We start from the raw sequence: 16,282 nt of genomic DNA, 5'->3' as shown, positions 1-16,282 counted from the left end.
AATGTGATTATTATTCCCATCCATCTTGGATTGATAGCAATTGTGTATGTAATGTGCTGCAGTGGGGAGAAAGAAAAAGAACAAAGAAAAGAGAAAAACCCAAGAAAGGTGTGCCGCATGCAACAATAAATAAGAGATAAATAGATGTGTTTGAAATCTTGACGGACCAGATAAAAAAGCCCAAATATTATTTGGGTGAAGTCATGTTCGGTAACATTTGGCTATTGTCTCTGGGGTGATATGTATATATGGCAGAATAATGGCTTCAAACTTTCAACCATTAGTCTCATAGTGCAGGGCTTAATAGTTTTTCAAGTGTTCAAAACATTGAAGCTTAATAGCCCATTAAGAGAACCTGAGAAAAGGTATATGGTCTTATTTTTCTGTTTAAAAAGGTACTCAGGGAGATGCACATAGGTGTAGCCATTTTAGTAATATCCCCAGAGATAGAGCTATGTCCGAACATAAAGAGCCATGTAATTCGTTCAGGCTTGTATACCAGCCGGGTATGTCCAGATATTTGCATCCTGATAGTGAAACTAAGGACAGAGACAAAGCCATATCCAAGTATAAGGAACCGTGTAGTAAGTGCAGGCTTGGATATCAGCAGGGTATATCCAAACATTTACACCCTGCTGATAAGTCCAAAAACACACAAATAGGAATAAGGTATGCCAATAAATCACCCATCAGCATGAATATCCCGATAACCTTCTCTTGGTAGGTACCTGTCAGGGTCCGGACTGGCGGCAGATGGGGACACTAGGGGTGGATCCTCTGTGTCAGTGAGGGAATGGCGTGGACCGTACCAGGGGACCGGTTCTAAGTTGCTACTGGTTTTCACCAGAGCCCGCCGCAAGGCGGGATGGACTTGCTGCGGTGGTAGCAACCAGGTCGTGTCCTCCGGTAGCGGCTCAACCCCACTGACAGCTGAGACAGGCGTGGTACAGTAGGACAAGGCAAAGGCAAGGTCGGACGTAGCAGAAGGTCAGGGCAGGCGGCAATGGTTTGTAGTCAGGGGCAACGGCAAAGGTCAGATACACAGGCAGGGCAATACACAAAATGCTTTCTCAGGGCACTAAGGCAACAAGATCCGGCAAGGACAGGAAGGGGAAGTGGGTTTTGCACTGATTGGACCAGGCACCAATTAGTGGTGCACTGGCCCTTTAAATCTTAATGCAGCGGTGCGCTCCGGGAGGAGGAGAGGACGGGACCCGGCGGGTAAGAGACTTGGGATGCGGACCGCCGGGTGGACCGCATCCGCATCCCTGCCACATGCAGGGGGGCAGCGCTCACGGTCGGGGATGATGACCGGAGCGCTGCTGCCCGCAGAACGCCACGAGCGCCCCGGGGAAGCCGCGGGACCCGGGGCGCTCGGCGTGACAGTACCCCCCCTTTGGTCTCCCCCTCTTTTTGGAGCCCAGGAACCTGTGGATGAGCTCCTTGTCGAAGATATTGGACTCGGGCTCCCATGACCTCTCTTTGGGACCACAATTCTCCCAGTCAACAAGAACATTTTTTTTACCTCTGACGACCTTGGAGGCGAGGATCTCTTTCACCGAGAAGACGTCAGAGGACCCAGAGACAGGAGCAGGAACTGTGACCTTGGGAGAAAATCGGTTAAGAATGAGGGGTTTGAGAAGGGATACATGAAAGGAGTTAGGAATACGGAGAGAGGGAGGAAGATGGAGTTTGTAAGAGACCGCGTTAATTTGGCTTTTGATTCTAAAAGGCCCGAGGTAACGCGGACCCAGCTTGTAGCTAGGGACCCGAAACCGGGTGTATTTGGCAGAGAGCCACACTCTGTCACCAGGGGCAAAGACAGGAGGAGTTCTTTTTTTATCTGCATGTCTCTTCATGCGAGAAGAGGCCAGGGTGAGAGACTTTTAAGTTTCTTTCCAGATGGAGAAGTCCAGGGTCAACTCATCAACGGCAGGAAGTCCAGAAGAAGTGGGAATGGGGAGGGGGGGCAGCGGGTGACGGCCGTACACCACAAAAAATGGAGATTTGGTGGTTGACTCAGAGTCTCTGAAGTTGTATGAGAATTCGGCCCAGGTTGACCCAATCGTCCTGACGGGAGGAGACGAAGTGTCGCAGATAGTCACCAAGGATCTGGTTAACCCTCTCCACTTGTCCATTGGACTGAGGGTGATAGGCGGAAGAAAAATTCAATTTGATCCTTAATTGGGTGCAGAGTGCTCTCCAAAATTTTGAGATGAACTGAACGCCTCTATCAGAGACGATATGTGTTGGAAGACCATGGAGACGGAATATGTGCAAAAAGAATTGCTTCGCTAACTGTGGCGCAGAGGGGAGACCAGGAAGCGGGACAAAATGTGCCATCTTGGAAAATCTGTCAACGACCACCTATATGACTGTGTTGCCATGGGATACGGGAAGGTCAGTGATGAAGTCCATCGCTATGTGGGACCAAGGCTGTTCGGGCACTGGCAGAGGGAGGAGAAGACCCGCAGGCCTCTGGCGGGGAGTTTTGTCACGTAAGCAGACAGTACAGGCCCGAACGAACTCAGTCGCATCTTCCTCAAAGGAAGGCCACCAATAGTGTCTGGCAATTAGCTGAATAGTTTTTTTAATTCCAGCATGACCCGCCAGGTGGGAGGAGTGACCCCTTTTGAGAGTCCGGAGGCGAAGACGTGGAGGAACATACGTTTTCCCCGGAGGAACTGATGCCAGTGAAGCAGGGGCAGCTGAAATCAGACACTCAGGAGGTATGATGTGTTGAGGAACGGTTTCAGTTTCGGAGGCATCGGTGGAGCATGATAGGGCATCCGCCCTAATGTTCTTATCAGCAGGACGAAAATGGATCTGGAAAATGAATCGGGCAAAGAACAATGACCACCTGGCCTGGCGAGGATTAAGGCGCTGGGCAGACTGAAGGTATGACAGATTTTTGTGGTCAGTGTAGATGGTGATAGGATGAAGGGATCCTTCCAGGAGATTTCTCCATTCCTCTAGTGCCAACTTAATGGCTAGTAGTTCACGGTCTCCAATAGCATAGTTCCTTTCAGGAGGAGAAAAAGTTTTAGAGAAGAAGCCGCAGGTGACGTTTTTTCCTTTAGCGGACTTTTGAAGAAGGACCGCTCCAGCTCCAACAGAGGAGGCATCTACCTCCAGGAAGAATGGTTTCAGAGGATCAGGCCTAGTCAAGACTGGAGCGGAGGCGAAGGCGGTCTTAAGGCGAGTAAAGGCTTCTTCAGCTTGGGGAGGCCAGGATCTCGGATTTGCTTCTTTCTTGGTTAGTGCCACAATAGGCACCACGATAGTGGAGAAGTGGGGGATGAACTGGCGATAGTAATTGGCGAATCCAAGGAAGCGCTGGATAGAGCGAAGTCCCGAGGGGCGTGGCCAATCCAAGACTGCGGAGAGCTTGTCGGGGTCCATTTGAAGACCTTGTCCAGAAACTAGGTATCCCAGAAACGGAAGACAGCTACGTTCAAAGAGACACTTTTCAATTTTGGCGTAAAGATGGTTAACACGGAGACGCTGGAGCACTTGACAAACATGGAGACGGTGTTCCTCCAGAGTGGAGGAGAAGATTAGTATTTCGTCAAGATAGACCACTACGCAGGTATACAACAAGTCCCGGAAGATCTCATTGACAAAGTCTTGAAAGACTGCAGGGGCATTGCACAGACCAAAAGGCATGACAAGATATTCGAAGTGGCCATCTCTGGTATTAAAAGCGGTTTTCCACTCATCTCCTTCACGGATTCTGATGAGGTTATAAGCGCCCCTGAGGTCAAGCTTAGTGAAGACCTTTGCTCCGCGCAGACGGTCAAAGAGCTCCGAGATGAGAGGCAGAGGGTAGCGATTCTTTACCGTGATTTTGTTAAGACCGCGGTAATCAATACATGGGCGTAGGGACCCATCCTTCTTGGCAACAAAGAAGAATCCTGCTCCGGCAGGAGAAGAAGACTTCCTGATGAAACCTTTCTTGAGATTCTCCTGAACGTACTCCGACATGGCCTTGGTTTCAGGAGCGGAGAGAGGGTAAATCCTGCCACGGGGTGGTGTGGTACCAGGAAGCAAGTCAATGGGGCAGTCGTAGGGTCTATGTGGTGGTAAGACCTCCGCCTGTTTTTTGCAGAAGACGTCAGTAAAGTCTTGATAGGCCTTAGGAAGGCCGAGCAATGGAGAGGAGATGGAGACTTGTCTAGTAGGTACCGACTTGAGGCAACGAGTGTGGCAGGAAGGGCCCCATGATTTAATGTCCCCAGAGGTCCAGTCGAGGTTAGGAGAGTGGCGCTGGAGCCAGGGCAAGCCAAGAAGGACGTCAGAAGTGCAGTTAGGCAGAACAAAAAATTCAATCGTCTCTTGGTGGAGAACCCCTATGGTCATGAGCACGGGTTCTGTGCGATAACGCACGGTGCAGTTCAGATTCTTTCCGTTAACTGTAGAAATAAAGAAGGGCTTAACGAGACAGATAACAGGGATGCTAAACCGATTGATGAAAGAGGCTTTAATGAAGTTTCCTGCAGAACCAGAGTCCAAGAAGGCCTCCGCAGGGAAGGAGACTTTAGCGGCTGGAGAAATCCGTACTGGAACGATCAGGCGTGGAGAGGAAGAATTTACACCCAGTGATGCCTCTCCCACGTTCACTAGGTGCGAGCATTTCCCTGACGCTGAGGACGAAGAGGACAGTCCTTTAAGAAGTGTTCAGAGCTTGCACAGTATAAACATAAGTTCTCGTTCCTCCGGCGAGACCTCTCTTGCTGGGTCAGGCGAGACCGATCCACTTGCATGGCCTCCTTGGCGGAAGGCACAGTAACAGGCTGCAAAGGATGCTGGAAGAGAGGAGCCAGGCGTGGGTATCGCCTGATGCGAACAAGATCTTTCTCCTGGCGGAGTTCCTGACGTCTTTCAATGTAGCGCATATCTATGCGAGTAGCCAACTGGATGAGTTCAGTCAGGGAGGCAGGTATCTCTCGTGTGGCCAGACAATCCTTGATATGGCTGGATAAACCTTTTTTAAAGGTCGCGCAGAGGGCCTCGTTGTTCCAGGTCAATTCAGAGGCCAGAGTGCGAGACTGTATAGCATATTCGCCCACTGTAGAGTCTCCTTGGACGAGGTTTAGCAAGGCTGTTTCCGCGGACGAGGCACGGGCAGGTTCCTCGAAGACACTACAGACTTCAGAAACGAAGGACTGGACGGAGGCAGTGGCAGGATCATTGCGGTCCGAGAGCGGCGTGTCCCAGGCCAAGGCCTTCCCAGATAGTAAACTGACCACGAAGGCAACCTTAGACCGTTCCGTGGGAAACTGGTCTGCCAACATCTCCAGGTGCAGGGAACATTGGGACAAGAATCCCCGACACATCTTAGAGTCCCCATCAAACTTGTCCGGGAGAGACAAGCGGACTCTAGCGGTGGCCACAGGCTGCGGTGGTGAAGCAGATGCAGGCGGTGGAGGCGGCTGCTGCTGTGCTGGAAGAAGCTGCTGCAGCATGGCGGTCAACTGTGCCAGCTGTTGACCTTGCTGAGCAATCTGCTGGGACTGCTGGGCAACCACGGTAGTGAGGTCAGCGAGACTAGGCAGCGGCACATCAGTGGGATCCATGGCCGGATCTACTGTCAGGGTCCGGACTGGCGGCAGATGGGGACACTAGGGGTGGATCCTCTGTGTCAGTGAGGGAATGGCGTGGACTGTACCAGGGGACCGGTTCTAAGTTGCTACTGGTTTTCACCAGAGCCCGCCGCAAGGCGGGATGGACTTGCTGCGGTGGTAGCTACCAGGTCGTGTCCTCCAGTAGCGGCTCAACCCCACTGACAGCTGAGACAGGCGTGGTACAGTAGGACAAGGCAAAGGCAAGGTCGGACATAGCAGAAGGTCAGGGCAGGCGGCAATGGTTCGTAGTCAGGTGCAACGGCAAAGGTCAGATACACAGGCAGGGCAATACACAAAACGCTTTCTCAGGGCACTAAAGCAACAAGATCCGGCAAGGACAGGAAGGGGAAGTGGGTTTTGCACTGATTGGACCAGGCACCAATTAGTGGTGCACTGGCCCTTTAAATCTTAATGCAGCGGCGCGCGCCGGGAGGAGGAGAGGACGGGACCCGGTGGGTAAGAGACTTGGGATGCGGACCGCGGACGGGAACGTCCCGCCGGGCGGACCGCATCTATGCCACATGCAGGGGGGCAGCGGCGGGATGGACTTGCTGCGGCGGTAGCTACCAGGTCGTGTCCTCCGGTAGCGGCTCAACCCCACTGACAGCTGAGACAGGCGTGGTACAGTAGGACAAGGCAAAGGCAAGGTTGGATGTAGCAGAAGGTCAGGGCAGGCGGCAATGGTTCGTAGTCAGGCGCAACGGCAAAGGTCAGATACACAGGCAGGGCAATACACAAAATGCTTTCTCAGGGCACTAAGGCAACAAGATCCGGCAAGGACAGGAAGGGGAAGTGGGTTTTGCACTGATTGGACCAGGCACCAATTAGTGGTGCACTGGCCCTTTAAATCTTAATGCAGCGGTGCGCTCCGGGAGGAGGAGAGGACGGGACCCGGCGGGTAAGAGACTTGGGATGCGGACGGGAACGTCCCGCCGGGCGGACCGCATCTCTGCCACATGCAGGGGGGCAGCGCTCACGGTCGGGGACGATGACCGGAGCGCTGCTGCCCGCAGAATGCCACGAGCGCCCCGGGGAAGCCGCGGGACCCGGGGCGCTCGGCGTGACAGTACCTACATATGAAGATTATGGTATCTTGCATAAACCTGTATAATATGAATTTCACCTTGAATATCTTTTTCAATTTTTTTAAATTATAGAATGTCTAATACAATTTATATTTATATAGGTATACATTGTGTATAGAACTCTGGTTGACCCCTGAAGAAGGGTTTCCATACCCGAAACGCATAGGGTCCTGTCCGGTTCTTTCCACTAATGGTGCCTAGGAGTCTTCTGTTTGGATACTGGTCTGTCCTTGCATGCAGGTTTTAATCTCACATGTATCTAGTTATGTGCTAGATATATAATTGTCTGTTTACAACATTTTTGTTCTTTTATGTAATAAAATTGTCAAATTATCTATACACAGTTGTATATTTTGTTCAGTGCTTTAGTGGCATGCAAAGTCCCAAATCATTGGGGGTACCCTTTTTGTATCTATCTATCTATCAGGATGATGGCCACTAGCACTGGGTACTATTATCATCCAATATTTTTTACCTCATCTTTGAGTAGAATAAAAACATGTCTTATCATACTTGTTTTGTTATTTGATGGTTGCACAATTATTAGTCACATAGGGTCACACATCTCATATAAAGTCCCAAACTATGATTATTATGTCTTTGAATAATAGGGATGGAGGCACATGTCTATGTGTTGCCTCATATAAAGTCCCAAACCCTCTTCTTTGTTTTACTAAGTGATAGGATCCAACAATATTTAAAATAACAAATGAAAAAAATTGGAGGCGAGATAAAAGTTTTAGTGTACTTTTTGTAAAGTGTAACTGAAGTCAAATATTTCTTTTTAAGTTTTAGGTTTTGAGTGGAGAGGGATTAGAACACCTATCAGGTTTTTATTGCTTCCTGTGCCCCCATTAGGGTGATTCACCCTCTCTATTTGTCCTGTTTATTTTTATCACCCAATGTGAAAATGAAAGAAAATCCCACATTTTAGGTTGTTGCTAGAACAGTAATAGAGGGGAAAACTTCCAATGGGTACACAAGTTCTGGTGACCCCGGTGACAGCCATGGCCGCTCCAGATGATGTCAGTGTGACGAAAGGCGTCTGGGCGTCATTATGTCACCTCCGGTTTTCATCTGTGGAACGCAGGAAGAGTTCCAGACGCTACGAGGACAATTACTATGCTGGTTTTACCTGTTTTAATGTAAGTGAGATCCTTATTTAATAAAGGAACACTCTTTTAAAACATATTACGCTATGGGCATTATACTTTCATACCCCTGAGGAACCACCACCCGGGCGGGCCGCGGAGAGGGAGCAGCCCACGGGTTATCACCTGTTTTTAGGCTACCTATCCCTATTTAGGAGATCTACCTCTGGTGAGTGTCCATCTTTTGGGGGGAGACACCACTGCACTGCCACACATCGGGTGCTGAGATCCTGAACTGTGGGTTTACCAATTGTGCCGCAACAGCACGGATTGTACTCAACTGATCTAAGGCACTATCCAATGAATTGATATTATTTGCATAATTCTTAGCATACGGCTACTAGGGATTCTCCCTGGACTATCATCTATTGGTGATGATAGTGGCTGTATGCATTTGCACTTCTGACTGTTTGCACATATATTTGCACGTATGCACTTTTGAAGTTTGCACAGGTTTGCACTGTTATGGTTTAAAGCACAAGCACTTTTATATAAAGGTTATATTGTGTGTTCATCAGCATTGATTCACCTTATAGGATATATGTGATGTTCACACTGTAATAAATACATTTTTTTCAATTTATGTTACACACATCTACGGCCTTAGTGACCCGGGTCACCCATCCCCAGGAGTAACATCTGGGTTATCACAGTATCATTTCAAGCACATTGACACTATATATCACTAGGCAGCGCCAGTTTGCACTCGCACCACAGCACTTTTTTCATTTTATGGATACTACTTTTTAGTGGTTATCTAGAGTGCAGGCAGCAGCCTTATTTTAATTTAATTATTTATTTGTATTTATTACTTGTCACGTCCATAGCGCGGGGTGCCCTCACATATATATTTTTTTGTCACAGTCAAGGATTGCCTCACTTTGGAGGGATTTTCTTTCACTTCCTATTCTGGCTATGGGGAAGGAAGTGAAGGGAAATCTCCCCAATGGAACACAGATGGCCAAAAAAAAAAAACAAGAGTTATAACCTTCCCTTATCAAAAATGAAAAAACAAAACAAAAGATGGTTTGCCTCTCAGTCAACTTTAAATAGTATTTTTTTTTATAAAGTTCTTCATCAGATCAAAAATTGAGACATATGAGCAGAAATGAGGGACAGAGGGATTTTGTTTCAAAAGAGGGAAAGTCCCTCCAAATAAAAGAAATGTGAAAGATATTTTAGATGCTTCCAAATTTATTCAGAATTCATTGAAAGGCGGATTTGACCTGAATTCAGCCTTCTACTGACCTGCTTAAAGATTGCAGTGAACTAATATTTCAGCACAAAATAACAAATAATGAAAAATAAATGACGTGAGGACTGTCATTTTATTACAGAAAATAATAAAATACCCCATAAAAATGTCCACAACAAGAACCCAAATATGCTCAAAAATATTATTATCAAAAATGGGAAATTTATTTGATTCGGCACTTGGATACCAGTAAACTTAATAAAGGGCTTGTGCATATCGGGTATAATTTTTTGGGCAATACTGTAAAAAACTATTTTTAGAGATCTCTCATTACATATGAGATGTATGTATACCTGGGTGTATTTATATTATTTTCTGCACTAAAATGACTCTTGGAGAGACATGTTTCTAACAGTAATAATTGTTTTATTTCTTTTTTCATTATTTTGATTATTTATTTTGTGTCAAAATAATAGTCTATTGCCATCTTCAAGCAGTTTGTATCTCTCCCCTCTTTTGACTGTATCTGGTTGTATACTGCAAACTCTGAATAATTTTAGTAGAGCTTGTAGATTTTTATTTTCTCCTTTTGACTAGTTGATTTTGTTCTAAGTTGCTTCAAGCTGCTTTTGTGTTCAGTGATCAGTATGGTAAGATATTCAGTTCTGACTCAAACACAGGCCCTAAATCAAGTCATACAAAGGAAATATGTAATTGGCTAAGTTAATAAAATGTATCATTTTGTGTAAAAACATAGAACTATTGTTGTTGATAATGCTGGTTGAATTGACTACAGTCTTTCTGTTTATGGCTAGCTTTACTTGTTCCTTTCTGATGCATATAGTACTACTGAAATGTTTATTAGTTAAAAATTATTATTTTTTTTCCTCATGAGACACCTACAGAAGAAGCTCAGCTTCAGACAAAGGGTAGCATGAGCTTTACTGCCTATCAATGAAAAGAAAAAAACAGTTACAAACCTTTCCTTTCTGTTCAGAATCTAGCCTAAAAAATTAGTCCTGCTCCATGTAACAGTTCATTTATTTTTGGAGTGAAGGAGTTCCAATTTTTCTAAGGTTTTTGTTCCTGTCTGGGACCCCATCACAATGGTTTTCCTTAACTCCCTGTCCTTGTGATCCCCGTACAAAAAATATTGGGTGTGATTGTCACTTGGCCTAGAAGACATTCTCAGTGAGTGGAAATGTTCCCAATAGGGAAATAACCATGTCAGAGGATTTCACACACTTACCCAAAAAAATAAAAAGCTGGATGTGTGTCCTCCATAGTATGTGTGCGGAAGTTTACACATGCCTGGTAACAACCTTGGAAGAGGTTGTTTAAGGCAAAGCCTTACATGAGATCACTGCTAAGTGGTCTTCAGCTTTACTGTGCCCCATGACCTGAACGATGCTCCTTGCATGCTCTGCTGTTGGTGCTCCTGCTGACTTTGCTTTGATCTCTGACTGCCTGTTGCTGATCTTGGCCTGTTCCCCTAAACATACCCTGTATGCTGATCGCTACTGCTCTGCTATTTAGTGACATTGGCATGGCATGTAACTTCTCTCCACTACCAACTAGTCATTCACATTAGCTTGTCCCATGACTTCACATAACTTAATGCTTCACCATCCACCTACAGAGGAGTCTGGACTGGTTTCTGCTTCTGCATCTGCTGTGCCTGTTAATCTATGAGTGTACTTTGTTCCAATTGCCATGGGCATTGCATTCTGGAAATTCACATCTGATGGTATTTTGAGCTCCAATCATCTATACAACTTCCTATTGACACTTATGCCATTCCACCAACCCTGTACTACCCTATCACCTTAAAAGGAGCTTGCGTTGGAGAAGCAAGAGTGGTCACCCTCATCATCTCAGTCGCCAATCAACTACCTTAAATAAATCAAAGTTCATCCATCCTATTAGAGTATCCACAACAAACATACTGACATATAAAGTACATTTTAAAATGTACTTAATTGCTTGCAGTGTATTTGTATACCTTGAAATGGAACTGAATCTCTCATTTTACTTTCTGATTCATCGTTATCCTGCAAAGACAAAAACGAAACATCGTTATTAAACAGGAAGCTGGGTAAAATATGTCTCAAATAGCTTGGATAATTTGAAACGGAAATATTACTACTGAAGGAACCCAAACACCCAAGGAGATAAAGGGCCTTCCTCCCTGGCTTTGGCATTTTCCCACCACATCTATTTCATTATGCACACTCTTACCTAAAAAAATACGTAGGGACCCTGCCTATGTTTGCCCCTATTTAAAAGTAATATGGTTTGCTACTAGGCTGTAACCAGCCTGAACATTGTTTTCTCCCTAAGCGGAGGAGTGCTACAAATACTGTATATAGGTTAAATCACAAGCAGAGAATGATAACATGCAGCGCACAGCCACACACTATAACACAAAAAGACACCTGACAGCATGTCACCATGTGTACTCAGACGTACTGTATACTACAAAGTCTTAAAATAGCTGAGAATGCAGTTTACAGGGTGATATGTATATAGGGAACAGAATGTCCTGTGCACTCTCACAGTACAACACTCCACCCTGTCAGCAGTGTATTAACCAGAAATGCCCCATTTTATATTACTTCAAGTCATTTGAGCCAATGGTGGTAGTGTAAATAGGGTCATATACTTCTGCTTTTTTTGTACAGCTAGAAATGCATCTCTATTTTTTTGTGCAAACATGCAGCCATTTATATCCCCCCAAACTGTATATAGATCAAGGATTTTATATAAACCATCATCCAAGGCCCATCTCTACAAAAAGGGCACTTTACAATGACTCCCAACTGCCATCCCCAATTCTCACTTATTTTTATTTCAGGTATCAATTTATGCAGTGCTTTACGTATACATTGTCCATTCACATCAGTCCCTACCCTCAAGGAGCTTACAATCTAAGGTCCCTAACTCACATTCATACTAGGGCCAATTTAGACAGGAGTCAATTAACCTACCAGCATGGAAGGAAGCCAGAGTACCCAAAGGATACCCACGCAGCCAAAGGCAGAACATGCAAATTCCAGGCAGGTAGTGTCGTGGTTAGGATTTAAACCAACAACCCTTTTGCTGCTAGGCAAAAGTGCTAACCAGTAACCACTACACCACTGTGCTGCCCCACTTAGGTGTGCAGTGTCACAGGATGACTGCTCTATCTCACCAAGTCATTGATCCCTATCCTCAACAGCACCCATATGTGACAATGTGTGTATTTCTTTAATGTTTCGCATATAAAATGCATGTTCCTTGCTGTCAGTTCATGACACCCTATGGCTTCCTAAATTATTTTGCCTGTTTGGGTGAAAAGACTAAACAAGATGTTCCCATCAATTTCAGTCTTTAACAAATTAAAATATAATAATTAATAAAATAATTAAAACAAATTCATCATAATATAATTGAAAAAGAAAAGGAAAAAAAAGAGAAAAAAAAATCACTACAGAAATTATAAAAAACAGTTACAATTATGTAAAATATCGGCTCATAAGCTTGTACACTTAAAAAAAAATAAAAAATTAAACTGTTCAAAAGTCATATTTTCTCTTTTTTTTTTTTTTAAATCAAGAACAATTTTATTGAGATGCCAACAACAATACATTTATAACAGATGCATACATTTCTAATGTTACAAAAATACTATTCATTATACAAAGTTACAAACATATACTGTAGCTCCTATCGCCTCTGCAGTTCCTCCCAGATAACATTATAAATGCCATTATTGGCGCAGCAATCTATCCAGTACCAAGTCCGGAGGGGCCAGGCCCGGAGTAGCCAACCATCTACCCCACACCTTCTCAAATTTGTAAGGGGAGCCTCCATGTTGATATATAAGTTTTTCAATGCGTAATGTATTACCCAACTGTTCAAGCCACATCTCATGCGTGGGAGGTTTAGATGCAGTCCAGTTTACTAACAAAAGTCTATGTGCCTGAAACAAGGCTCTCGCTGCCGCCTCCCCAAGACATCTGTCCTGGGTGACCTTATCAAGCATGCCCAGCAAGTATTGTCTAGGATCCAAAGGGACCACTACACCTAGAGCAGTGTTTACTGTAAACACAACCTTGGACCAATATAGGTGCAATTTGGGGCATCTCCACAACAAATGGTTAAGGATACCCATCTCCCCCCTGTATTTACCACATAATGCATCTGGCCTTACGCCCATCAGATGTAATTTAAGCAAAGTATAGTGAACTCTGAGGAGGATATATAGTTGGGAGACTCTCTGAGAAGCATTCAATGAGCAAGTCATGACAGCCTCCAATGCCCCCCTCCATTGTTCCCCCGGATATTTCTCCCACATCTCTCGCCCATTTTTCACGGGCATTAGTAGGAAATTTCTCAAAGTACATCCCCAAAAGAAGAGCATAGCAGCCCGAAATAAATCCTTTAGTTATAGCCGTGTGTTGCATAAGGGAAAATACAGGAGTTGGGGAGAGCTCAATACCCTCCAGTGCTGTCTGGGCTCTTATAGCATGCTGTAATTGAAGATAAGGAAATTTCATATTTAGTGAAATATTAAATTTAGCCTGCAATTGAGAAAATTACAAAAAGTTGCCGCCTTCAAAAATATGATAGAGGTGTGTCACCCCCACAGCCCTCCACTGGGCCGCACATTGTAATTTTAAAAGTTCAGGGTAGGAATAATTATTCCATATCGGGCTACATATTTTCTCTTTAAACACACATATTGAATACATATATGTGAACCATTTTATGTGCCAAAAATATTTAATTTATTATTTAATTTCATATAGCCAGTTTGGTGACAGACAACACAGATGGATTTTTGTCCTCCACTGTAGCAGCAATACAGCTTGGTCCAGGGCACTAGTCAACACAAACTCAGAATATTGATGGAACAATATAGAATACAAACCCGATTCCAAAAAAGTTGGGACACTGTACAAATTGTGAATAAAAACAGAATGCAATAATGTGGAAGTTTAAAATTTCAATATTTTATTCAGAATACAACATAGATGAGATACCAAATGTTTAAAGTGAGAAAATGTATAATTTTAAGGGAAAAATAAGTTGATTTTAAGTTTAATGGCATCAACACATCTCAAACAAGTTGGGACAAGGCCATGTTTACCACTGTGTGGCATCCCCTCTTTTTTTTATAACAGTCTGCAATCATCTGGGGATTAAGGAGACAAGTTGCTCATGTTTAGGAATAGGAATGTTGTCCCATTCTTGTCTAATACAGGCTTCTAGTTGCTCAACTGTCTTAGCTCTTCTTTGTCGCATCTTCCTCTTTATAATGTGCCAAATGTTTTCTATGGGTGAAAGATCTGGACTGCAGGCTGGCCATTTCAGTACCCAGATCCTTCTTCTACGCAGCCATGATGTAATTGATGCAGTATGTGATCTGGCATTGTCATGTTGGAAAATGCAAGGTCTTCCCTGAAAGAGACGACGTCTGGATGGGAGCATATGTTGTTCTAGAACTTGGATATATCTTTCAGCATTGATTGTGCCTTTCCAGATGTGTAAGCTGCCCATGCCACACGCACTCATGCAACCCCATACCATCAGAGATGCAGGCTTCTGAACTGAGCGCTGATAACTTGGATTGTCCTTGTCCTCTTTAGTCCGGATGACATGGCGTCCCTGTTTTCCAAAAAGGACTTTAAATTTTGATTCATCTGACCACAGAACAGTTTTCCACTTTGCCACAGTCCATTGTAAATGAGCCTTGGCCCAGAGAAAACGCCTGCGCTCCTGGATCATGTTTAGATATGGCTTCTTTTTTGACATATAGAGTTTTAGCCGGCAACAGCGAATCGCACAGTGGATTGTGTTCACCGACAATGTTTTCTGGAAGTATTCCTGAGCCCATGTCGTGATTTTCATTACAGTAGCATTCCCGTATGTGATGCAGTGCCGTCTAAGGGCCCGAAGATCACGGGGCATCCAGTATGGTTTTCCGGCCTTGACCCTTACGCACAGAGATTGTTTCAGATTCCCTGAATCTTTGGATAATATTATGCACTGTAGATGATGATAACTTCAAACTCTTTGCAATTTTTCTCTGAGAAACTCCTTTCTGATATTGCTCCACTATTTTTCACCGCAGCATTGGGGTAATTGGTGATCCTCTGCCCATCTTGACTTCTGAGAGACACTGCCACTATGAGAGGCTCTTTTTATACCCAATCATGTTGCCAATTGACCTAATAAGTTGCAAATTGGTCCTCCAGCTGTTCCTTATATGTACATTTAACTTTTTCGGCCTCTTATTGCTACCTGTCCCAACTTTTTTGGAATGTGTAGCTCTCATGAAATCCAAAATGAGCCAATATTTGGCATGACATTTCAAAATGTCTTGCTTTCAACATTTGATATGTTATCTATATTATATTGTGAATAAAATATAAGTTTACGAGATTTGTAAATTGGTCCATTCTTTTTTTATTCACAATTTGTACAGTGTCCCAACTTTTTTTGGAATCGGGTTTGTAGAAGAACATAAAAAAACTAACAATAACATCTTGTACCCAATAGCATCTCCTAGTAATGTGCTGTCCTCTTTTGAGACAGACGACCAGTGCCTCTAAAGGCATGATTTAATTGATAATATCAAGTGTTGTTGTACATCCCTTTTACCATATTGTTTAGAAAATCTATTACTTTTTTCCTTACATTTCTACTGCAGTGGTTCGGAGGGTAAGTCTGTGATGGAAATCTTGGTGGCACTCTATGGTCCATTCTGGAATGTTTTTGATCTGCATGAAAACATAAAAATTAAAGACCAGTTGTAGTGTATTTCTGATATACTAAAGGGTATTCTAAAGTAATAGAAACACCATGTTAAACTTAGTCATACTTTTAAATAACTAAATCACACAGTTACAAACACAGCGAAAAAGGTGAATAATTTTAGACCAATTACAAGTTTTTGCCAAATATTAAGTAGTGTGTAACAGCAGCATCTAGGGGTGGTGGTTAATGCTGTCTGCGTGTGAACAGATGCAGCTGTCAGATTTGTACTCTGTACAAATCTATGGCTGGCAGTGCTGCAGTTCATATGTAATCACTCATCTGGGCAGCTACATGCGAATGGAGCCACAGTCTGATTATGGATGCAGTCAGTGTGCATCCAGAGTTGGAGTTTCTGCTGAGTTTGGGCCACACACACACACTGGCAGCAGCTAATTAGCCCCATTTGTGTGCTGCCATAGTACACGG

At 44.3% G+C, this 16,282-nt stretch overlaps 1 protein-coding gene across 1 annotated transcript in view; it reads right to left on the bottom strand.

The window, feature by feature from the left end:
- LOC309551749 (uncharacterized protein) overlaps positions 1–15,815 on the bottom strand; it is a gene marked incomplete at its 3' end in the record, with an annotated part of 42,925 nt that extends 27,110 nt beyond the window's left edge. Inside the window, exons 1-2 of the mRNA XM_082252439.1 lie at positions 15,737–15,815; positions 11,058–11,106 (exon numbers count right to left, since the gene is read on the bottom strand). Of these exons, the coding sequence (XP_082108565.1) occupies positions 11,058–11,106; positions 15,737–15,802 (115 nt within the window). The 5' untranslated portion in view covers positions 15,803–15,815. The remainder of the gene's footprint in view (positions 1–11,057; positions 11,107–15,736) is intronic.
- Positions 15,816–16,282: the final 467 nt, after the last annotated feature.

This window comes from Pelophylax lessonae, assembly GCF_965119305.1.
Source record: "Pelophylax lessonae genome assembly, chromosome: 1".
In the NCBI taxonomy this organism is placed as follows: domain Eukaryota; kingdom Metazoa; phylum Chordata; class Amphibia; order Anura; family Ranidae; genus Pelophylax; species Pelophylax lessonae.
This window is presented reverse-complemented; position numbering and strand designations above follow the sequence as displayed.